This window comes from Sinocyclocheilus rhinocerous, unplaced genomic scaffold (assembly GCF_001515625.1).
Source record: "Sinocyclocheilus rhinocerous isolate Xijiao unplaced genomic scaffold, SAMN03320098_v1.1 scaffold2283, whole genome shotgun sequence".
NCBI classification, from domain to species: domain Eukaryota; kingdom Metazoa; phylum Chordata; class Actinopteri; order Cypriniformes; family Cyprinidae; genus Sinocyclocheilus; species Sinocyclocheilus rhinocerous.
The window spans coordinates 368,005-393,429 of record NW_015650329.1 but is presented as its reverse complement, the minus strand read 5'-3'; the positions used below and the strand labels follow the sequence as shown (position 1 = coordinate 393,429).

At 40.0% G+C, this 25,425-nt stretch overlaps 1 protein-coding gene across 1 annotated transcript in view; it reads right to left on the bottom strand.

The window, feature by feature from the left end:
- Window positions 1-210: 210 nt before the first annotated feature.
- The window catches only part of LOC107711758 (genetic suppressor element 1-like), a 274,061-nt gene continuing 248,846 nt past the window's right edge, over window positions 211-25,425 (bottom strand). Inside the window, exons 4-17 of the mRNA XM_016516806.1 lie at window positions 21,043-21,254; window positions 15,984-16,150; window positions 15,131-15,328; window positions 13,432-13,623; window positions 12,348-12,670; window positions 10,442-10,775; window positions 8,962-9,572; window positions 8,103-8,215; window positions 7,673-7,934; window positions 7,321-7,434; window positions 6,065-6,448; window positions 1,414-1,698; window positions 1,112-1,215; window positions 211-738 (exon numbers count right to left, since the gene is read on the bottom strand). Coding sequence (XP_016372292.1) covers window positions 601-738; window positions 1,112-1,215; window positions 1,414-1,698; window positions 6,065-6,448; window positions 7,321-7,434; window positions 7,673-7,934; window positions 8,103-8,215; window positions 8,962-9,572; window positions 10,442-10,775; window positions 12,348-12,670; window positions 13,432-13,623; window positions 15,131-15,328; window positions 15,984-16,150; window positions 21,043-21,254 — 3,437 coding nt within the window. The 3' untranslated portion in view covers window positions 211-600. The remainder of the gene's footprint in view (window positions 739-1,111; window positions 1,216-1,413; window positions 1,699-6,064; window positions 6,449-7,320; window positions 7,435-7,672; window positions 7,935-8,102; window positions 8,216-8,961; window positions 9,573-10,441; window positions 10,776-12,347; window positions 12,671-13,431; window positions 13,624-15,130; window positions 15,329-15,983; window positions 16,151-21,042; window positions 21,255-25,425) is intronic.

Here is a 25,425-nt window from a genome sequence, read left to right as displayed (position 1 = left end):
AAGCATTAATATATTAGAAAAAAAAATGGCAGGCTTTTTTCTTCCAAAGAACAATGATTTAAGTAATTAAAAACATACAAAAATCTTTTTTTCGTTGTTGTTTTGAAATTATTTACAATACAATGCTGAAGCACATCTTTAAAAAACTTTATTCTAAATCTTGAAATAAAACATTTTCCTTTATTTATTTGATGTTTTTTTCTTCTTCCCTAGATCATAAAGAGTAGTCTGTCATAACACAGTACCTCCAGATAGTTCTTCAGGTTATTTTTTTGTTGTCTTTAAGTGCATTTCTAGGCGTGACCTCCATGTTAAAAGAGATGGCAGGTGGGCTGAGCTGCATTTCGACTGGCGTTCTTCTCTCTCTATGATGCAGTATGGCTGTCCCTGCAAATTGGAGGCATTCAGAGGCTTTGTTTGTGTTCATGTGTGATTTTGCCCACAGGATTGCATCGGAGGGGAGGTCAGTGGATGGCAAATTCGTGGGCCAGATCTTCTGTTCCTCACCATCACTCTCCAGGCTCTCGGAGTGGACTGAGCATGAGTCTGGGTTTGGGGGTTTGTAAGGGATGTGGGGGGTTGTATGAGTGCCGTAGCGTGTCACCTGGGTGGATAGCCCTTTAAGTGCCGCCTAGACCACGGATTCTGCGGCAGCGTCAGGCACTTCTTAAAGTGCTCCAGCTCTGCCTGTAGGTTCTCCCTCTCGGCTGCAAGCTTCTGCTTCTGAGCCATCAGCTCCTACAGAAAAAATACACACGTTACCCATGAGACATCATCAGACAGATACCTGACAAAACAGATACTTTCTGACAGGATCTGGCAATCAGGGCTGGATCTAATATTTCTGGTGTGGAGTCATGATCTAACACTGCATTACATGGGTATGTTCATTCAACAGTATTTGTGCACCGCACTTGGCATTCCCATGAATGTGAAGTAGAGTGTGATGAAATAAAAGGACAGTATCTCAACAAAATGTGATCAAAAGAGGTTAAAGGAGACACATTTGAAATGGAAACAGTAATGTGTCTTGGCAGACCATTGGAAATGCACCTTAATATCAGGTATAAATTGGTTCTAAGAGATGTTAGCATTTGTGTGTGTTTCTTACCCCTATCGAGTGTGACAGCTGTTCAGCGGTTAGACTGAGATTATAGTGATGCGCCTCCAGCCGTCTGCACTGACTGTGGAGAACTTGTCGCTCAATGCTTTGCTCTAGAGTCAAACAGAGAGAAAGAGACAGGGAGCGGTAAGACTCCTCGGGTCCTTCTCTTACACTCAAGAAGCCCCCTGGCATCACATACAACAACACACCACAACTTAAGAATTTGCTGCTCTTCTGTTGGCCAGAACTATGATATCCATCAAGCATCAGTACTGATAGGGACTCAAACCCCTGAACACACATCTTACCTTCTGCATACTCTTGATAAGCTTCAAAGATGGCTTCAATGCCCTGCCACCTAGATGTAGTGGGCTCGTCCTCCTCTGTGTCATCTTCCTCATCCTCTTCCTCAGACTCCTCTGTGGAGAGCTCCTGGCGGGAAGGGTGTGGGGGGCAGTGCTGTCCGTTGGGCTGCAAAGAAGGAGGGTGTGGGTGGGGTTTGGACCGGCCCGGTGTGCTCTGGAGCTCAGGAATGTTATAATGCACGGATGAATCCACTGCATGGTTCTGTTCTGACATGACCAAGGCACCACCTGATAGAGGAAGAGACGTGTTAGATCTATTAGCTGCTCTGAAAATAGATCTGTTTACACTGAGCATGATAAGATGTTAAAATGAAACCTAATAATCTGTTCAGCAAACCTATTATAATTTATGCAAAATGTTCTCTGGGAATCGAACCATTATCTACCAGTGTTTCCCAACCTTGTTCCTGGAGACACAACAACAGAACACATTTTCAAACCCTTCTTGCTCAAACACACCTGATTCAACTCATCAGCTTGTTAGTAAAGAGTCCAAGACATGGAAGAGTCTAAGAGAGTCTGAGAGTCCTGAAATAGATGGGTCTGATAAGGGAGACATCCATAATGTGTACTGTTGGTGTACCTCCAGGAACAGGGTTGAGAAACACGGACTGCTCTACCAGTTGAGCCGCAAGAATGCTGCGACTTGCTGCCTACTGCCTACATAGACAGAATCCTGGCTTAAATGGAACTACCTTCCCTACCTTATGCAACAGTCTCTGCATCTATGATCCCTTTAAATGTTGCCTACATAAGAAGTTGAAACAAAGCTATTTTCATTGTGTGATGCATAGGCCATTTAAATTTGATTCATTCAGGAAAAGTTTTTCAGTCTTGTGTCTAGCATTTTTGACAGATGACAAGCAAATAGGTATGTACTCTGCCACATTATTGACACACTATTTTCCTAATTAATGCTGTTCAGTTGCTTTGACACAATCTGTATTGTTAAAAGCGCTATATAAATAAAGGTGACTTGACTTGACTACTCACAAGCTACTTATTTGGTATAGATACCTGTAAATAATATCTATATTAAAATGATATTACATAATGTGGGTTTTTGCATCACTTTCAAATGTTTTAAGGACTTTTTTTTACTGTTTGTGCCAAAACACCCTTAAATATTTATCTGGCCTGTCTCACATGATCGTAAGAAGCGAGTTTACAGACACGCACAGTCACACACGTATACTTCCGTATTATAATGGAGGAGCTGGACAGAATAGCAGAAAGGAAATGTAGTTTGGTGTGAGGCTTCTTTTCACCTGTTCAAAAATAAACAGCATGATGCAATGACACATGGTATTTTAGTTTATTATATATTATATATATATAATATATATTTTTTATTACTATTCAATCACAATATTTCTGTAAAATACAATATTATTCTTATACCTATTGGTACATAGATTTTTATATAATTGTGCTCAAATTTGCTTTTGTGATACATTTGCTATTAATGGCCAGTATGTGTCATGTAGATGCAATTTGTCTAAATAGAATCACATACCCATTTAAGAAATAATCAGTATCAGTATCGTTAAAATTGTATCAAAAAGTAACGCTATTGTATCGAATTTAAAAAGTTTGGCATCGCCCATCCCCAGTGTTGGGGGTAACTCGTTACAAGTAATGCGAGTTACGTAATCAGATTACTTTTTTTCAAGTAACTAGTAAAGTAACACATTACCTTAATTTACAAGAAAATATCTGAGTTACTTTTTCAAAAAAGTAATGCTAGTTACTTTGTTTTCCCATTTATTGACTGACAAGTCTTCTTTCCCCATATTGGGAGAAATCGGAAGTGCAGAGGAGTTGTGTGCGCTGTGTGAACATGATGCTACTGTAGTTCTAGACTAAATGTGAATGTGCATTAATTCATCCCACTCACAAAAAAACAGATCTGGAAAAAGGGGGGGTCGTCTTATAATCAGGGTCGTCTTATATTTGGGCTAATACGGTAATTCACGTCGAATGGCCATTATTATTTGCCAGTATGGACAACGGCTGTCATGGATGTTTTGCAGCACAAAATCTGACTGAACGGATAAAGACCGGAAAATAACGTCATTTTAATTTGTTAGACTATTTTATCTACAGCTCGTCAGAGGTAGAATTCTTTAGTGAAATAAAGATGATATTTATTGAAATGAATTCGAATTAATTAAGGAGAGAGAGAACGAACGAACGAACGAACGCATGCACCCACGTGCGAGCGAGCGATTGTGAAGCATTGCAAACAAGCTTGTTTATTCTTTAGACTTTTTGGTGTGAAAGGGCTTTTATATTTGCTATAAATAGAACTTCTTATATTAAAAACAATCAAGCCCTGCTTATATTTAAAAAGTAACGCAAAAGTAATATAACGCATTACTTTCCATAAAAAGTAACTAAGTAACGTAATTAGTTACTTTTTTAGGGAGTAACGCAATATTGTAATGCATTACTTTTAAAAGTAACTATCCCCAACACTGCCCATCCCTAGCAGCTTCTCCAGAGCGGCTGCACAAGCTCTGATGATGACACAGATGATTCACAACAGGCCGGATTCACTGATGAAAACAGTCACGGGTGTTTAGTGTTTATTTTAAGTGCATCCAAATTTGCGTATTTATGCACTATTCTAGGCCGTTTTGTAGAATAAATAGTGTGATTAGAGTGTTTACACTGAAAATTCCATAAAATAAAAAGTGCACTTCAAATGCCCGGATGATACTCTCAATTAACCAAAAAAACGAAGAGTGGAATGTTGGACGCTTCATACACTGTGCTGCTTCATAAAAACATTTGAAGTGTCTGTGTATTTGAAAAATACTGCTTCTAATCCACTTCATCAGTGATAAAGTATGCAAACACTGTGCGAGTATCATTATGGGAAGCAGAAAGTGTCCGACTTGACGCACTGTTTTCATCTTATCAACTTGTTATCTGGGCATTTCAAATGCTCACATTAGCTTCCATTTAACAACACTGTGTGTTTCTTGTGTACAAATTTAGTCTGATTTTCACATTGATCTGAACAAAAGCAGCAGACGGGCAAAATAAAAATGCAAATTCACTCTCTGACAGTAGGTGGCGCTTATGAAACAGCAGAAATACAGATGTTACCATGGTTACACTTGTACACAAAGCAGCCCTATGCAAGTGCAACAAAACATGTTTCTGAAACCTGTTTGTAGAAAGGAAGCCACAGTATTTACTAGGGCTGCACGATAAATCGCATGCGATATTTAACGCGCATCTTGTCAGTAAAGCCATTCTGTAATCAGCGGTAAATCTCCATCACGTGCGGGCTTTCACATGGAGCAGCATTTACTACACAGAGCCATTGTTCACCGACAAGCTGCGCAAAACATGCGCAAAATATGATCGTGGTTGTGTGCAGCTTGTCAGTGAACAACGGCTCTGTGTAGTTAATGTTGCTCCATGTGAAAGCCCGCAGGTGATGGAGATTTACCGCTGATTAAAGAACCGGCTTTACTGACAAGATGCGCGTTAAATATCGCATGCGATTTATCGTGCAGCCCTAGTATTTACATGTATTCAAATAGCCAATCAGATTTTTGTATTTGCTTTGGTGTTTATTAAACAACAATAGATAGTTAACAACAATTTTTTTTTCCAAACACTTGCTTACACTAACATATTTTTTGCATTTTAATCTGTACTGAAAAATGCCAGTCCAGAAAAGAGATTATTCTCTATTATTATTATTATTATTATTATTCTCTTGTAATTTTCAAAACCCATCGGAAGGTGTTTTTGCCTTATTAAAGCATTAATTTCATTAATCTTTGATACATTTCTCTAAAGCAGCGGTTAAATAAATGGCCAATGGTACATTTTAAAAGTCTGCTCAAGTAAATATATCTTCATATTTATATCTTAAAATATAAATATACTGAGTAAGACAATTTGTTGTGGTATGTCAGACACATGTGACATGTATGTTGCAGAGCACTGGCTGTTTGCGTTCATTTAGATGCAGTCAAATTAAGCATGTTCAGACTTTTAAATCTGTTTTTTTTAATAAAGTCTGTTAAATATGATAGCTCCTGTGTATGTTTGTTTGCACACATAACACATTTTGTGACATATGTAGCTGCAGATTGATTTGTTCGAATCCAGCAACAGCACAACTGTTACATTGCTCTGACCATAAAGTCACCATGAAATAAAAATGGACAGTTCTTATTTTATTATGGAATATTTTCTTATTTATTATAAATAATTCATCTATGCACATCATTAATTTTTTACAAATTCATGTGCTTTCATAATCTTTCATCAGAATAACTTCCCTCTTGCAACATCTCTTCTCTTCTCTGATGATGTATACACTGGAGCAATGGCAGAACAACTAGTCACTCAAATGAGATCGCAGCAATAGCAAACGAGAACAATCCAATCAATTCTCAATGGACAAAATGTCCCACCCTACATTTTTACATTTTCAAGGAGTCATTTCACACAGATATACGTCACAAAAGGGAAGAAAAGACTATTATAACTTTCATTTCATGGCGACTTTAAGTTAAGTATATAAGCAATGAAATAACTCTTAAAGAGACTTTGAAGTGCTAATTACCTTTACTCTTCTGCAGGGCTTTTTGGGTGGACTGCAGTACTGATTCATGGAACTGCTGGGCAAACTCCTCAGCAATGAAATTCTCCCAGGGTTTGGTCTTTCCGTTGACACTAACGGAACTCTCTTTACTGAACGGGGGCTGTCGCAGACTGTTTAGCAGATTAGAGCTCCTGCCAGGGATGCTGTCATTGGCTCGACATTTGTCAGGTAATGCAGCAGGCAAGGAAGAGTCTTTCAGTCTCAAGGGATCTGAGAGGGATCTGTGATGATCTGAGTGGGAGAGGGGTTCTGCTGGGGGCTGGGGCACAGACACAGAGGGGGAGGGACTGGGGGGCCGTCCATTCAGCAGCTCATCAGATTGGACTGGAGACTGAGATGACAGGTCTGCAAAATAAATAAATAAGTAAATAAATGTTTGCAGGTTGATATATTCATGAACATAGCAAAACATCAAATAGACTCTCGACCAATGTGGACTGAAGGGACTCTGAAGTTATCATGAGGAGTGTTTCGTACATCCCTGACAGTGTAACACAGATGCTGTGCATCTCCTGAGGGTCATCCACACAGTGAAACACTCAGTACATGTTATGGTAATGAGCTGAGAAAACAGACAATGATGAACATCTGGAGCTGTCAGCTGCTTTCACACACTGACAACACTCCACAGTAGGGATGTGCCCAAACAGTGAATCCAAATTCGGAAAGGCACAGAAAACGAACAACGTGTTCTATGGAGCCACTAAAGGGACATGGTTAGCCGCTTGCTAGCAATAGCCTGTTACATTACAGTACATAAAATTTAAATTACCACATAAACAGAGTAAGGAAAGATGACTGATAGGACAATGGCGAATGATTTGCAGATCCTGAGCACCACTGACAAAAATGTAATCTTGTGAAATGTGTGGTAAGTACTGGTGCTCTGTAGTATAAACAGAGTATGTGTGATCGCGAATCTCGAAAGTGGAAGTAAAAAGCGAGCGCGCATTCAAAAGCGGTTTCAATGCCCCGCATTTTAATAGCGACTTCCTGATGCCCGCAATTTATATACAGTATAATTACCCAATGATATACTTGCGAGAGAAAGCATTGAAATATATTTTTTCCTCCCATCTCGTATTTATTCCCTTTAGGGGTTCCGTAGTACACGTCATTTCCTTTCCGAACATGATATTCGGGCACATCCCTATTCCACAGTGTGTACTCACACAACACGAGTCACTGCATGGACAAACGCACGTGCACACACACACCTGCGCATAGGGTTGCAGGGCTCCTGCACAGCGGGTGAGGGTTGTGTCTGATGCTGTCTAGAGTCACGCTCTTCTGTTTTATGGCCTTCAACAACTCCTCAACCCTCTCATTATCTGAAACAGGAAGAAAAAATTAGCAAGTGAGAGATGGATAGATATTTACGTTACAGCTTGTGAAAGTATATTCTTGTTTGTTTGCTGCCTTTACACTTGGTCCACATCAAGGCTTCTACCACCCCCTGCCAGTCCTGCATCTAATTGTATTATATGACTCTGAAGTAAGCTCTAGTGTGAAAATGTCCAGATAAAAAACACAGAGCCTAAGTATGAACACGATAAACAGCATGAGTACCTCTTCTCTGCTGCTGAGTGATGTGGTTGAGGCTGAAGATGGTGAGGAAGCGTTTCTTGTCCTCCAGTTCAGGGCTGTTGTTCATGTCCTCTGGGGTGAAGCGGGTTATTAGGGGGGAAGGAGTAGGCCGCTTGCTCTGAACGGCTGGCAGGGAAGGACTCCTCTCTCTCAGCATGCGCCTCCTCTTCATCCTCTTCACCTCCATCATCTCTTCCCGACGGGCCAGAGTCGTCAGGTCAAACATCTGCAGAAACTCCACCTTCTGTAGGAAGAGAGGGTTTTTTCTCAATAAATACTGCTTTACTGGGACAAGGTCATTAGAGACATGATGGAATCATCAAAGATCCAAAAAACTACACAAAGAAACAATATTTGCAATAACAAACATTTGATAACTTTGGTAGTAATGCCTGATACTATGGTAATTTACCTCAGTGGAATCATCTAGTTTGAGTGGCGGCTGTTCTGCGACCCTCCTGAGATGAGCTCGCACCTCTTCCTCATCACTCTCATCATAGGAGTCGTCCACCTCATAATAATAACCTACAAAAGATATCACTAATCACTCAGCGACTCTTAGAAATGACCTTCAAATGATGTAAGCTTGACCCACTGGATAAAAATGGTATGAATAAAGCCCAGAGTATACTTCAGTTGTAGTGTCAAACACTCAGCTTTTGAAAGTATACTCCAATTGATAATGTGGACAAATCCAGGCAGTCGCACTAGAAACTTTTCTTTTTGATGTTCAATCTCCTCTGTTTCTTTATTAACTGTAACACAATGGCCCAGGCCAGTGTTTCCACTTTGAGGAAACTAATTATTGCAAAAAAAAACAAGATGCATTTGTGAGCATTTGTGCATATAGTATGAGTGGACAACGCCATTTACGTCACACACACTTTACACATTTTCTGTCATACATGTAAAAACCGAAGCATACTTTGGCATTACTATGCAGATATATGACCATTTTAGGATTTTATTCATTGGCTAATCATGCAATTAAAAGAAGTGTTTGCCATCCAAAAATATTGTAGTATACAGCTACTAAAAATGTATAACACCTTGTAAACATTTTTTTTTAAAAACTTCTATATTAACCCTTACTGTATATAATCTAATTTACTGACACTAAAATGTATCATTCATCAGCTAATATCTGCAGTTGGCTCTCCTGCTCTTTAGATATCAGCACCAGTTTTAAAAAAACAATAATCGTTGGGATAATCGTTTTTCTGGGCTGCGTGAACATTTTCAGCATTTGGCTGGCCCAGTTAACTACTTACCTTTCTCTCTGGCTTCTCTGCGTCTTTTCTCCTCCAAGTCCAGTTTGCTGACAGCTCGTCTGTGCTGTTGCAGGAGCTCATCATACACTAACGTGGCATCTGGTGCGAGACGTAAATGCCCCTGGAGGCTTTTAAAAGACCCGCTGGACTTCAGGCCTGCACTCAGCTCTCCGTAAGGCCCTGACCGACTCAGCGGTGCCCTCTGCTGGTTCAGGAAGCTCTGGGTGGATTTTTCCAGCTCCGCTAGGAAAGTGTTTGACTCAGAGAACCCACTGGGCTGGATGGGGGGATATTTATCCAGACTGTCCCTTTTCCGAGATCCCCCTTCCAGCATTTCAGAAGTGTAATGACGCTCATATTTGGAGGGGGGTAGAGGAAGCCGGCTGATATCATAGTGACCCAGACTCTGGGGCTTGTGCAAGGTGCGTCTAGAGTCGGTGGAGGTCTCGATGAGCGATGCGGGGTTCCAGAGCGTGGTTGGTGGTGGGGGAGCATGGTCTTTGTGCTGATGTTTTGGGGAGATGAGAGGGGGTGGTGCTCCCAGGAGAGGATGGGCATCCCTGTCTCTCTCACGATCTCTGCTGTTGGGCTCGTGATGGTTTGGTACAGGTCTAAAATCGGAAATACATTTTCCAGTCTTTGTTAGCTCTGACCTTTGCAATGCAACAAAACTAGGGCTGCATGATAAATCGCATGCGATATTTAATGCGCATCTTGTCAGTAAAGCCAGTTCTGTAATCAGCGGTAAATCTCCATCACGTGCGTGCTTTCACATGGAGCAGCATTTACTACACCGAGCCATTGTTCACCTACAAGCTGTGCAAAACCACGATCATATATGAACATGGTTTTGCGCAGCTTGTCAGTGAACAACGGCTCTGTGTAGTAAATGCTGCTCCATGTGAAAGCACGCACGTGATGGAGATTTACCGCTGATTACAGAACTGGCTTTACTGACAAGATGCGCATTAAATATCGCATGCGATTCATTGTGCAGCCCTACACAAAACCACATTACTGTCCCAAGGTTTTGCAACCTAAACGTAACTCATTTGTATCAGTCTTTTGTAAATTGTAGAAGATGCAAACATGTGAGTCACTCTTTGAAGTCAACTGGATTCATACCAACTCTGACGCCCCAACCAAAAACACTAGACTCTGACCAAGAGGACTCAGCAATTGAATTCCACCCCCAACCATTCCAAGTTTTCACTTGGTGTTTAATGGGTCCTGATTTATAATGATTTTATCACCACCCATACCTGCTTAGTTTTTTATAATCCAGCATTTCTATTTTTCCTAGATGACATCTGTTAATGCATCTCAATAACTGAATTAATATAATAGTAAAAATTGTAGTAAAAAAGTGTGACTTCTTGTATATTGTAGGCTGAATTTTTGTCATTAAACAACAAATATGTTCAAAGCGCAGGGAATGCAGACATCTGTATGACAACCTCCAGTGTGAAAATGGCCTTACCCGTGTCCCTCTATATGCAGGTCTGCAATTTCCCCCTGTCCGCCGAGGTCCAGGTGCTGCTCTAGGACCTGCTGACGGAACTCTGAAACCTGGTACTGCCTGTCCTCTTTCTCTTGTCGTAGCTTCCGTTGCCGGGCCAACCAGCGCTCTTCCTCATTATTGCGCAGCAGCATGGTGGCCGCTGTCAGACTGGCAGGTCCTGCCCCTCCAGGGCCCAAATACATGCCATGGGCAGAGACAAGGCTGGGCACGGGGTGATGGGTGGAGTTTAGAGAATGGTGAAGTCCAGGCTGGATTGGCTTAGGGGTTGTAAGGGTGGGCTCTTTGGTTTTATCTGGGGGAAATTATAGTCATAATGTTTAGCTGCACAGAATGACAGGTCACACAGGTGAAACAAAGATTATATAATGCAGTGAAATGTGATGCTTAAGGCAAAATCACATTTGAACTGATTGGTTGTTGTGTTAAAGTGGTAATGAAACGTGCATGTGTTCGGCACCAGGATATATTATAAAACCAACTTTGCCTAAAATCTGATTAAAAAAAGTTGTTTAAACCACAGATATGACAAATATATTTTCGTAATTTCTACCTAGCAATCTAGCTAGTGAGCCACCACGTTCCTGTGACATAGTTGTTTATATACCAGTGTTGGTTGACCTTCATGTTTAAGTCTCTTGTTGCTGTGAACAACTAACTTGCCTGACTCAAGGTCTTCTCTTCAATGTAATCTTCCTCCAAAAATGTTCATTTCACACTCTGGAGGAGCGTTCCTTCTTTTCAGTGCCACTAGCCAGCAAAGCAGTACTGTTCTCCGTTTTAGCAGGACTTGAAAATGTACACTTGCGTCCTTTGCTTTAACACTGTAAAACTTATTTTTAATTCATTATTTATGCAAATAATTTACATTGTACAAATTATGCTTTTAATGTGATTCAAACTTTAAAAGTTCCTTAAAATAGAAACACTAAAGTCCAATACAAAGAACTTAGGAATCGTATCTTTGTGGGGAAACATAATTAAACTTGCTTTCTATGACTTATTAATTTGTGGCCACATTTCATTAATTCATTCCCTTGTTAAATTAAAATTAATGAACAAATTACTACAACATGGCCACAGTTTAACTAAAATGAGGGAATTAATTATTAAGTTGTGGCAACAATATTCATTTTTCTTCCGCATGTCATGTCCAGGGCTTTACAAATAAACTTGACTGTCTTTCTTTGTCTAACAAGCATAAACTGTATTAATATTGAATGTTAATGGCAAGACAACCAATCCCCGTGACATCACAGGTTATTGTACTGTAAGGTGGTGGTGATGTTGCTACAAAAGCTATGACAGGAAATTTTTTTTTTTAATGTTTACATTTTGTTTTGTTTGTTATATAATTATGATTAGGGTGGAAATATATGTACTAAATGATGTTAACTTGACTGACTGACTTCATATCCACTTGAAGTCAGCATGAAATGGAAGCTCACCCTATCCATTTGAATTTATTCCAAATGATTAATCCATGCATATGTTTCTTTTCTTTTTTTTTTGCTCATCATAATCAAAATGTCACAACTTGATCTTCCTGTGACGTGAAAGACTTCACTCTATTAGGTAAGCCAGACTTCTTGCTACTTACATTACATTGCAACTTATAAAATACAATTATCTGGAGTGGGACTAAGTGTAGTGAATCTCACAAAAACATGTCACGTTCCACTCCTAACTTTTTATACCATACATCATGATGGTATATTTTTAATAATTTTATTTAATTCACATTTCACTGTGTACTTAAACCAGAGTATAAAATTGCTGAAACTAGTACAACAAAAGACATGCTACTAAGCATTCATAGTGTTTTTGTGGTTCAGTTGGTTTGGCATATGGAAATCAACGTTCATACCAGGTCTGTTCGTAGTGATTCTATCTGCAGGTTTGGCTCTGTCGTCTGGGGGACCTCTCAGCCCATGAAGCTCAGCCAGATAGTGGCTCTCCACAGCCTTCTCTCGTGCTGACCTCTCCTTCTGTCGCTCTATCTCTCTCTCACGCTCTCTCTCATTTTCCCTTTCTCTCTCCCTCTCCCTCTCCCTCTCTCTCTCACGCTCCAGCTCCTTCTCTCTCTCCCTTTCTCGCTCACGCTCTTTTTCTCGCTCAGCCTCTCGTTCCCGCTCTTTCTCGCGCTCGCGTTCTCTTTCTCTCTGTCGCAGCTCGTCCTCCATCTGGAGTCTGTGAAGACACAACACACACACACACTGATGAGTTCAAACTACAGAAACATAGCGCAAATATGTGTTTTTGTTTGTCTGTGAATGTCATTGTTGGTGAAGCTACTTATAAAGTTTTTCCAGCAACAAGCTACTCATAAATTTAAACTAGTCAAGCTCCCCTTTCGAGGTTACACTACAAGCCATTAATAAAGAGCATCTAACTGCATTAAAGCTGTTTAAAATGGGTGATATTTTTTAACTATTAGATGCAGTCAGAGCACTACTTATAATGGTCTTGATAGTGTATTTATAATATTATAATTAGTATCAGTATTTGAATAGTACTGAATCATTTTTTGTGTACAACAAGATAGAACTGAAAAATTATGCACAGTTGTATGCACAGTGACTCTGTTTTAGATGAACAAACTAAATACGGCAAATTCACTAAAATTAATCCGTCTCCCCAGCACTACATATTTTGATTTTTTATCTCAGTTCAGTCTGCTGTAAATCAGAGTGTGCGATACAATAAGACAAAAAATATTTTTTCCAATGCTATTTATTAAAAAAATAATCAAATATTATCAAGTCTGCAATGTTACTACAGTACTACATCTAGATATAATGTCATGAAATTAGTTTATGGCCATTACCATTACAAAAAATGACAGCGGTACAATATAATATGCTATAGTGATTCATCAAGTTGTAATGCATTGATATATATTTCCATTTTTTCCATTGTTTACGTCAAGGTGTCATGGTGTTGTTGTGTACCTCTCTGACAAGCGCTCCGACTGTAGGCTGGACTGTAGGCTGGACAGTGACTGGTGGCTTAGGTCTCCAGGGTAACGCACCCCAGGCAGGTGCATGTGTACTGCAGATGGGTGAAGATGAGGTAGAGCACCCCCTGCAGGCAACGGATAGAATGGCGACCTCAGCGCTGAGAGACAGAATGGATCATCCATTCTAAGAGAGTTAAAATAGGAAGAAACTTAGACAGCTATAAATAAGCCATTCATAGGTTGATTGCTTGAAATAATTTAAACACTGCGGCTCTTTCTAAACATTGATCTGTTTATCTGAGCATTCTGACCAGCCCTACACAGAAATACTGACTCAAATTGAGTTTAGGGCTGTTTGGCCATGCAACAAGTGGCTGAATTGGGAATTGTTTTGGGAAAGGTCCCATTGTGGAGATGTGGTGGTACAAAAATTACATGTTACACCTTTAGTCTTTCCTGTGCAGTACATTAAGCCCCACTCACACCAAGAACAGTAACTATAAAGATAACTATATTAGTGTTCTATAAGCGCATGCTGCAGTTATCATGCTGCAGATATGTGGCATGCTGCCACTTTAAATTCTCAAGCTCTTTAAAGCCGGGTGGAATCTGATTGGCTGTCAATAATTTTATCATTCATCAATCGTTATTTTATAGTTGTGGTGTGGACTTCCTTATTCTCATAGAATTAGGTGATTATTATTGATTGATTGTTAAAACTTTATAGTTATATTTATCATCCTTTATCTTCCATGTCATTGCTATAAGAACTAAAACAGAATACTGTCCCCATTTATGCTCAAATTATTGGTGAATAACTAGGATTATAGTGTTGTATAGACTACTATAATGGTGCTTTTTGGAGCAGAACAGAATAAATCGCCATTCATATTCTTGCATGCAAATAAGCAGTGTGAACATTCTGCTTAATGTCTCCTGTTGTGTTCCATGGAAGAAAGACAGTCACACAGATTGGAAACAACCCGACAGTAAGTAAATAAGGACAGAATCATCACTTCATTTGCTTTAGTTTTCAGTAAATCTCAAATCTCAGCTAATATCTCCAGGGTTTTAAATGTGTTTAAGCCGCGGTCACACTAGACTTTTTGTTCCATTGACTTCCATTCATACGCATGCGAATGTCAGACCGGAAACGCAAGCCCGTGCGAAGATATTTCGCATTTCGCTGCGTAGCAAAGTTCAAGTTTGGTGAACTCTGACCTGCGAATTCGCGTCACGTGAATGCGTGAGACCAATAGAAGATCAAAACCTCACAAAGTGACCTCTTGGTACAGAAATGGAGGAATCGCTCATTTTTAGCAGTGTCGCATCATTCTGCTTTATACAACACAACTTTAAAAGATTACAAAAATCATATAAATAGAGAAACGGCTTGGTTTGCGGTGGCAAGGGAAACAGGAGCGGATGGCACGTTTGAACAGTGAAACGAGTAATTTTATGTGATTTTTTTTATTACATGAGATTTGTATGTGTGTGTGTGTGTGTACTTGATTAACTATACTTGTGACTGATTGTAATCACTTAAATAGAAAAGAATTATGCCTAGTGGGGATATTTTGGCGTGTGATATCATATCCTGCTCCCGCTCCTTTTCGCAGCACCGTCCGAATGAATTTCGCATGCTCAAAGTCTAGTGTGACCGCGACTTTAGTCATTGCATGTTTGTGTACCTGTAGTGTGAGAAGGAGGGGTGGGGCAGATATCCAGGATGGTAGTAGGCAGCAGCAGCTGCAGCAGTGGCAGGATCAAGCCCCAGGGGTAAAGACGGCATGCGTAGCTCCTCTGCTGTGGCATAAGGACGAAACCCCCTCAGATATTCCTCAGGAACACTGGCCGGGGGCAGAGTATGGGGCATCTGACGGGGCAGGCTGTCAGTGAAATAGAGGAAAAGAATTTAAAGCAATATAACCAATAAAAAAGAAAAAAGAATGACGTCACGAGTTGTGTCTGAAAAGGGATGGCAGGTTTTAGGGCCTCTCCACACACCTTAAAGTTTTTAGCATGAACAAAATTGTAACAAAGTGGAAAGGTAACACTTTACAATAAGTTTCCATTTGTTAAAATTAATTAACATGGACTGACAATGAAAAATACTTATAAAGCATTTATTTATCTTAGTTAATATTAATTTCAATATTTTCATAAAACATGATTAAAATATGTTCCAAATTATTTACTGGACCTGAGCTAATAATAAACAGTTATCTAACCATTAATTACCAAGATTGTGGTGGCCTGCATCTAATCTGCCCCGCCACAGTTTCATAATGAACCGAAAATATTTCATAACATAAAATATCTCTAAAATCTAAATAGCGATGTGACTTATCAAATAACACATTTAATTAAGTAGGCAGGTTACAACAGTCTGACATGCTGTGCTTCAGAGTGACTGTGTTCATCTGTGTTACCACTGGAACAATGTATTCCTTGAATCAATTAAACCAAGTCCAGGCTGATTGTTCTAAAGACTAAAGGCCTAGCAGTGAAGTCAATTTCCCACAGTTCGTAAGTAATACTCACTTAAGAGGCTGAAAGCGTGAGTCCTGCATCACAGACGCGGGCGTCAAGCCAAATGCATAAGGGTTTCCAATTAGGTGGGTCGGGACGGTGGGACCCCCTTTCTCTTGGGTAGAAGAAGCCTCTGAACTTAACCTGTCCCGGCTGACTCCACGAGGACCTGACTCAGCCTAGACAGAGAAGAGAGGAGCGTTTTGTGTTAGAAGTGCGCTATTACAGCTTCACATGCAGCCCATGTTTGCCAAGCAAACTCCAAAATGTACAGCACTTCTCAGATGTGCCTAAAAATTTCAACAGCATGTAAAACCGTGTTTATGCTTGATGTGGCGCAAACCACTGCAGATGATGCTCTCTAGAGGCATTTATACTATTACCTGGGCAAAATGAAGGTAGACTAGATTGGCTATTTCTCTGGCTCTAAACTGTGTTGTGCTCATGTTATTTCTCATGTAAAAATTAGGGCTGGACCAGAATATTAGATTATTTGAATATTCGTTCGGTGGGTTGGCATTCTATTTTCAATTTTGAGATTCTAATATTCTTTTTTTTTTTCTCTCGTCATGATTCAGTTCATCTGGAAGAGAAGACAAAAATGCCGAAGACCTCAGTTGTGTGGGAGCACTTTAAATTGAGTGAGGACAAGACAAAGGCAGTGTGTCAAATATGCGATTTGAAACTGGCCTACCACACAGCACATCATGTTTGAAAAATCATCTGAGTTCTGTAAGTAGTACGCCTATAGTATATTGTTGGTGTAAAAAAAACGAGCTGCTTTTATCCGCCATGTTAATCAGTAATTTTACACATGATAAAAACATGCACTTAATTTGTTTGGAAAATACTTGCGAATACGGCAGTCATAAAAAAACGTACAGTAGCCCAGCCTAATAATAATTTGTCTATATTAAAAGTATTGCTCTTAACAGACCTGTGTGTTTTGTATCACTAGTGCAGTGTCCGTTCTCTGAGAATATAAGCCCTGCCCGTGTGAGGCGCGCCGCTTCCGGCTCGCGCTGTTCTGTAGTATATTAAAGGTTTATTAATTCTGAATGTGTCGCGTGTCCATATTGCACCAAAATGCGACACTGCACACTCCCTTGGGTCCGCAGCAACACACCCACCACGCGTGAAGTCGATTGGATGAACGGTTCTCGACATAATAGACACACAGAGATACCTGCCTTTATTACACCGTGTCTACACCGGACGCGACAGTTGTCGTGTCGCGCCGCAACAGCTAAAATCTGTCTACACTGGACGCTTCAAAGCGACCATTGAAAATCATTTGAAATTTGTGTCAGTACGTCATAAATAGAACGCAGCAGCAGGTTACTGTCGGGAATTTGTCGCGCCACGCCGCGCCGCATCCAGAGTAGTCTATTGTATTTTGTCGCGGTGTTCGGTGTAGACACGTGTTGAGAGAAGAATATGTTCAGCCCCCTCCCTCCGAAGCTTCGAATATTCGGTGTTGATTACTCAAAAAATGGTATTCGGACCAGCCCTAGTAAAAATGACAATTTTGAATTGTTCATTTGGGCCATTCCAGTTCGACTCACCACATATCCCACCCCAAATTCACACAGATATCTAGCCTAACTGTGGATTTCCAATAATAGTAATAGTAAATAGCAAATAATAGTAAAAAGTATTTTTTTCTGATTTTTTTGAACCAAGGTGTATAAGATAAAAAAGATATGCAAAATGTGCAGTGTTGGTGCACCAGGAACGTGGTTGGGAACCACTGATGTACAGTAGCTATGTACAGTATGATGTACAGTATGGCTATTAAACATAAAAAACATTAAGTTGAAATTAATTGACAGAAGCATATATTGTTGTTTAAAAACTTCCAAACTCAAGGTAGGTCTGTCTTTATAGGTCTATATGTTATTGCTTAAATTCCATTTCTCCATTGAGAAAATGAATGGGATTTTCATGCATGGAACCACACTGCTGTACACACAGGTCGTCAGTGCTACAGTAAAGCCATATTTAGAGGACCACTAACTACAGGCGACATCAAATATGAAACACTTCTAATGTTGTGACTTCCTCTCCCCTCGCCTCTTGTTGTATAACACGTTTCACTTAGCAACAAAGCAACCTCAAACTAAGCACCTACATGCACCCCTTGATCTGTGTCTTTCTCTCTTAATGCTCCTGTGAAATCTTGCAAGTGGAGAGGGAGGTGTACGATGTGCAGCCAGGCAGAAAAGTGGTTCAGGTATGACAAAAGAAGTCAAAATCACAGATTAGTGAGGTAAACCTGAGAAGGACATCCCCACCCTGATCCATTTATTGAGCAGAGAACAGACTGTCGGAGAAGGCAAAGACCTTGCCATTAGTCACATTGCTTTTTCTTTGTTTGTGGAGAGGCTAATGACATTTAACCGCAGCTTACAGAGGTTATTTAAATCCATAAAGCACCATTAACAGAGTCTGAAGGCCATTTCTGCGCTTCTCAGTTAACACTGACATAAATCAAGCTGAACAAGATCTTTGGCTCTGTCAAATGCTGTGAACGTCTTCCATTTGATCTCTCTCCTTCACTAGGAAACTGCTGGATGTTTGTTTAAGCAATAAACTACGAGAGGTTGTGCTATACTGTGAGTATAGATGCAGTTAAAGGAAGCTGTTAGAATCTCAGAAAAAAAAATAAAATGTCATTGGGGCGATACCCTATCAAAAGGTACTAATATGTACACTTAAGGTACTAATATGTACGATTTAGGGGTAAATAAGGCATATAGATATTAGATTTATATTCTGTACCTTAGGATACCACTATAGTGATAGTTTTGTACCTTTGAACGTCTTGTACGTCCAAGTAAAAAAAAAATAATAATAAAAAATAATAATAATAAAAAGAGAGCAATGTTTTTTAATGGACATTTTTATCCATCCCATTTCACAGTTTTTTAAATTCATGAACTTGTGAATTCATTAACTGATCATATCAGTCACATACTGGTGTAGACTATAAGCCTAAAAGAAATACAGTCCTACATTCAAAACTTTATAAGCATGCTTGTTGGGCATTTAGGTTTTTTTTTCGTTCTTCTTCACATTACACAAAGAACTGATTTTAGGGTGAAATACGCCCAGAGAGCTTCCTGAGATTTACCCATCTTTGTGTGATTCATTCAATCCTGATGGTTTTAAATTCACCTCTGTCATTTTAAAGAATTAAATAATCACATTTTTTTATGGCTATTTGTTACAAAAATCCAAAACAAGACAAGATGTAATAATATATAAATAACTCTTACGCCCTCTTCTGGTCATTGACTGAATTACATACAAGCTCTGCGTATACATGTCGGTTTACCAGCCAGAGCGTGGGGACAAATTTGTGACAAAGCCTCAGGACCTCAATTAAAATAATACTATAATAAAATAATTGTAATAATAAAATAAATTTTAAAAATCATGCAAACAAAAACAAGGTTTTACTGTTTTCTTTGGTTGGTTGTTATGGTTCAGGTTAGACTGTAGTAATTATAATTAACTTATAAAAACAACATAAGTATATGACATGTCCTCTTTTATAGAGCTACATAAATATATGTGTGTGTACAAGGTGACAGGTGTGCGGTGGGGCTTATGCACATTAAAAATGAAAGAGGAGTGTGTTGTGATGGAGCCCAGGGTTGCCTGATGCCTGGCTCCTCTGTCTTTCTCTCTGTCTGTCTACCTTGGTGGCTTTTGTCTGGCAGGCAGTCAGGCAGGAAAAGACACCAGCTCAGTATAGTGAAGAACCCACACTCACACGTCACATCTTGGTAAAACTCATACATGTGTATATGTGTGACAACTATTGAGAAAAATCATACTGAATTCACAGTGAGCGGAAAGAGAGTTTGAAATTCACGACAGTATCTCACTCTGCTGGCTTATGTAACTAGAGGGTCAGGGGTCGAGGCAGTCGGGGATATCTATAGATCTTTAGTTTATGGGATTAACCCCCCTGCATGCACACACACACACAGCAATAATAAGGGTTGAGCAGCAGACAGAGAGCTCTTTGTTCAGTGTATGTGTATGTGTATGTGTGTGTGTCTGTGAGCTATGGTCTGAGCACCTCTGCCCCTCACCCTCAACTATACCGACCCAGAATTTTTCAGTATGTGTTGTCGAACCCTTCCTGTCATAAACGGTGATGTCAGAGGTGTTCAAACACAACCTCAACTGGAACAACACACAGACAGGGCTGATCAGAGACCAGAGCTGGAGCAGAACACTGCATCTCTCGCTCAGTCTGGATCACAGATCTCCCAGCTGAGTGCCAGCTTAATTTCAGTGAAAAAAGCACCCCAGTTTCTCAGGTTGAGAGTAGCAGTAGCCAGAAGTAGCAGATAAGTGGGATTAGAGGATGACCTAATCCTTAATCAAAGCGAGTGCGCACATACACTTACTACGGGCGTCTGAATGGGGGTGATGAGGGCACAGATGTTTAGTGTCATTGCGGGGCCATTGTTTAACACTGGGGGGCAGAGGGCGTGTGTATGATGAGGTGGGGCTGGTCCTGTTGTCGGCTGTGTATTGCCCAAACATATGTCACACACATTCTTACACACTGTGATTCACAAGGCAAATGAAAATCCAGCACTCTACGTGTTTGAGAATAAAGCAATAAGCCACTTTTTCTGCCACAAACAGCTTCAAGTGCTCAGGCATGTTGCTTCAATAAAGCTATATGGTATGGTACAATATTCAGTACCCATTACTCTAGTCTTCAGTGTCACAATTATTCTAATATGCTGAATTAGTGCTCAAGTAACATTTCTCATTATTATAGTTTAAAACGGCTTAATTTTGTGGAAATTGTGATACTTAAACATAAAAAAACAGCATTTATTTGAAACAGATTTTTGTAAATCATTACTATGCAGTGTTATACAGACATAGAGATGTGATGAACCCGGGAGGAGAACAGGCGAGAATTCTGCATGTTCTGTTCCTTTTCAGCTGCCTACCTAAACTGCATGTTAAGGTTCCTGACAAGAAGACTGGTCTGTAGACAATAAAATTATGTTGCCTTTCATTTCATGATTAACTTTACCTCTCGTACAGGTCGGCTCTCACTCCTCCACAGGCCGTTGACCGTTTTGGTGGGTGCTATGGTGACAACAGGTGGGGTACTGGGTACGCTGTGGCCCCCGGGAGGCACTATAACTGGACCCATGGGGGCCCGCTTGGGCGTACTGACTGGGGAGCTGTGGTTAGTGGCCGGAGATGAGACAGGAGATGACTCGCTGCTAATGGAAGATCCTGCTAAATGAGAGGAAACAGGAGAGAAACAGATTATCAGTCATTTTGTAATCAACTTCATGCCATTTATCTGGAGATTGTGGCTTATAAATAAAAGCAAACTCAAACCCACATTGCAAACACATTGCACCAGCTTCTTACGCATCTCTGCGATTAAAGCTGTGTGCACACCAGTTTATTTTTGACTAGTCCAGTTTGAAGTGGAAAAACTATATAAATATAAATGTCTCATGGAGGAGTGGAAAGACAGACACACAGCCTACTGCAAACATTAGATGGAGACAGTGAACGGGGGAGGAGCATTCATGAAGAGAGATGACAGGAAAAGCTCTGACGAGAGAAAAACAAAGAAAGTCCTGAAGTGTGTTCGTCCTGAATTCTTTATCTGCATGGACATCCAGCCAATTACAGTTCAGTGCTTAATCATCGCTCTCAAAAAGTTGTCATCATTAGTACATATCTACACACACACTCCATCTGTCTCTCAATCTGTCAGTCTGTCCGCTGTGAGAGGTGAGCAGGGTCTAACATAACACTAGCTAATGCACAAAAAACTCCATGTGGCACATGTGGAATAGTCTTCATATTCGTCACAGAATACTTCTACTAAAAAAGAAAAGAAAGAAAACAAAACAAAACGGAAGAAAATTTTGTCATTACTTACCCTCATAGATGATGCTAAGCAGAATATAGGTGCCATTCTGCTAAACATGTCTTGTGTCCCACAGAAGAAAGTGGTCCCACTTTGTATTAGGTGTCTTTAACTACTACGAACTTAAATCATACAATGAAGCATTTGATATAAAGTGGTTAATGTATACACACATGCTAACCTCCAAAACTAGGTTAGGTTTAATTGCATGCAGGTACTTTAAATGTAAGATCAATGTAACAACATGTATGCACATCCTAGGTCTTCAACCCTGCCCCTCGGGACCCATTGTCCTGCAGAGTTTAGCTCCATTTAGTTTTTTTTTTTGTTTTTTTTGGATTTAAAGAATGTTTTCTCAGGTAACCTAAAAATGTGCTTTATTATTATAATTATTATTTTTATATCTTCTGAATTAACTGCTTGTTTTCAGAAACAACACATGGCAGAACCAACATGCAACTTCAACACAGTTTGTGGTTGTTGGGCTAGGTGAAGCATATCAAGCTTATTTGTATAGCACATTCCTTTCAATTTGTTTAGGGTTGGTGTTTATGACGAATGTTGTTTAAAAAGAATGGCAGTATATATTTCTGTATAATATATTCATTTTAAGGATTTCTTGTGGAGTGGGGGCAACTAAAACTCATATTTACTGAAATTTTAGGTTATTTCTGAAAGTATTAATAAAATACACAAAAACACTTATACACAGTGACTGGTCTGGGTTATTTTTTCCCCTCTCTTGCTTTCAATAATGCAAACTTTACCTGGCGCAGAAAATATGCCACATACAATCTCAAAAGCCTTAATTAAGACATAACAGAGTAATGATTCTTGGTTCAAGTCAGGTATGATTAAATGAATGACTTGCACTTCAGTAAGTGAGTCTAATTAATTCAGCAAATTAAAAAGAACAAGCTCATAAGAGTCATTTGTTGTGTTTGCATTGGCATAAAAATGCCCATTGAATGGTTTGGTTCCAATAATGTCTTGAGCGGGATAATAATCTGAATAAGAACTACTTTTCAGTCATCTCAGCCCTGTTTGAGTGTCAAGACCAGATGATGTCTGTAAAACAGGCCTCTCTTGAGGGAAGCCATTAGGAGCTGGTGTTCTCTAAAGAAAGCTTTTAAGAGAAATGCCACAAAGGTTTCTGTCAACAGCAAGGGAGGAGCAAACGTGAGCGGAGGTGAGGAGCCACTTTCTGCAGTAATTACAGCTGCACACCATTAAACATGCATGCAGAGAGATAGAGCGAAAGAGAGAGGGAGAGAGAATGACAGAGTGAGAGTGAGTCCACAACAGCAATTAGCAGCCGAGTCCCAGTAAAGACCCGAGTGTCTCCTCCTGTCTCATTCAGTCAATTAACACAGGCTGACTATTGCGCACACACACACACACACACACACACACACACGTTAGCCTCTCTTCCAACTGAAATAGGGCTGCAACTAATGATTATTTTGAAAGGTTAGGATGGTTAAGAGGTTGTTTTAGTGCTAACTAACAATAAACAAGATAAACAAAACCATCTTTTGAAAATACATTTTACTGAGCCTTACTTAACTTCAACTTCAAAAGTCTCTCTTTTCTCTATTTTTCATCATTCATTGTTTTTTTTAGATCAAACCACTGTTGATATTTCAGCCCTACTGAAAACAGTCTGTACTTTAATTGTGATTTTTTTTATTGATAAATTTCAGAATTTAATTGTGTAACTGTAAACATATAATCAACATATATCTGGTTACAACTGCCATCTTGGATTTACTTTTTGCATTATGGTATTGCCTTATCCATGATCGATGAATGCCATTCTGCTGGAATTCGGACAAAAATAAGGTATGGGATGAGGCAGTTGCCTACCTTTTGTAACTTTCATGTCAGAAGTGTAATGCCTATGACGCCTTATACTGCTGCCTACTGAGGCAGTTCCCTATTACACAAGAGTGTAGTGATGCCTGTAGTCATCACTGATATAGCTGAGTGAATAATTCAGCAGGACTGCAGGCACATGTGTAGCGAGACACCCCCCACCCCCTGCCCTTACAGCTTTCTTCTCTTTTATTCACTCCGGCACGGGCTCATCCATCAAACATCATCATCCTCCTGCAGCTCCTGTGAGTGTGGATCTGTCAGACACATTTATATTTTATGTGTCTTTACAGCATTAGCGCTAAATTACTGCACCAAACATCATCACAAGAGAATGTGTGTGTGAAGGAGAGGCAGACATCAGATCTATGGGTGTCTTTTCTTTCAGCTGAAACACACACACGAGCAGATGGGCCTCACAATGACACACACCATCTGAGTCAAACTGGTATGCGTTTATGAGATGCTAATGATATTCAAATGTATTCAGTGCGATGGGCCTCTGTGCAAGCTGCTCTCAGAGGAAGCTGTGCCCATATATGGACTAGAGGTTCCAACACTTCCTGTCATGCTCTGAATGCCACTAAAATGAACAGATTTCACACTGCAGAGAAAGAGAGACTGTGTATGTGTGTCCGTGTGATTAATGTGTATCTCTGTTCTCTGAGGGTTCGTCTATTATCCCACCTCTGCCTCACACTGACCACACACACACACACACACACACACACACGTTTCAAGCTGCATTAGAACAGCATCAGCAGTTAATTAAACAGCCCATTTCACACCTGGTGTGAGAGCAGAACTCAACACGCCTCAGTCCATATGCTGCCCAGCACACAAACACAAACACACACGTGATTGTTTTTTGGTGCGCTCACATGGTTCATTCCGTAAAACAGTAGATATCCCGACCATTCTGAACGAACACACATCGGTTCTGTTCTTTCCACAGCAGGGTCTCAATTGAGATGAAATCACGTAAGAGCCTAATTCTATGCGTTCTACATAGGCAGCAACTCCACACGCCATAATGCACAAGCGACCAAACTCACAATTGATTCCAGTAGAGTTTGGAAATTAGATACTGATACTGTAATGAAGCATAAAAATACACAGCACTTCTTTCTTCCGTGGAACACAAAAGAACATATTTTGAAAAATGTTTCTTCTTTTATGTAACGCGGAAGAAATGCGTACAGACGTGGACAGGTAAATGATGAAAAAAATGACATTTTAGGGTGCTCTCTTTGACATGTTATTTGAAGCCCCCCACCACACAAAATATTCACTGATATGCTTTACTAGAAAAAAGTTGAATTTAATTAAACTGGCCTATTATCTATTATTTTCAGCATCGAATGAATTATAATTCAGCTCAGTTTATCTTGCTTTGTCCACCATCCTTACTGGATGTTTTCACTGAGTATGTCAAATTTTAGGACTGGCCTATTCCCAAGCAATATCTAAAGTGATTGTCCTGTCTGAAGCTTGTGATGCCACTTACCTTTCGGAACAGCCTTCACATCAGGAGCATACCTATGACACCTTAAAATGTCACCAGTTTGTGGAACAGAGTCACCATCACTTATGTGAGTGTGACGATGTGCTTGTGTGTGTGTGTGTGTGTGCATGCGCGTGTGTATT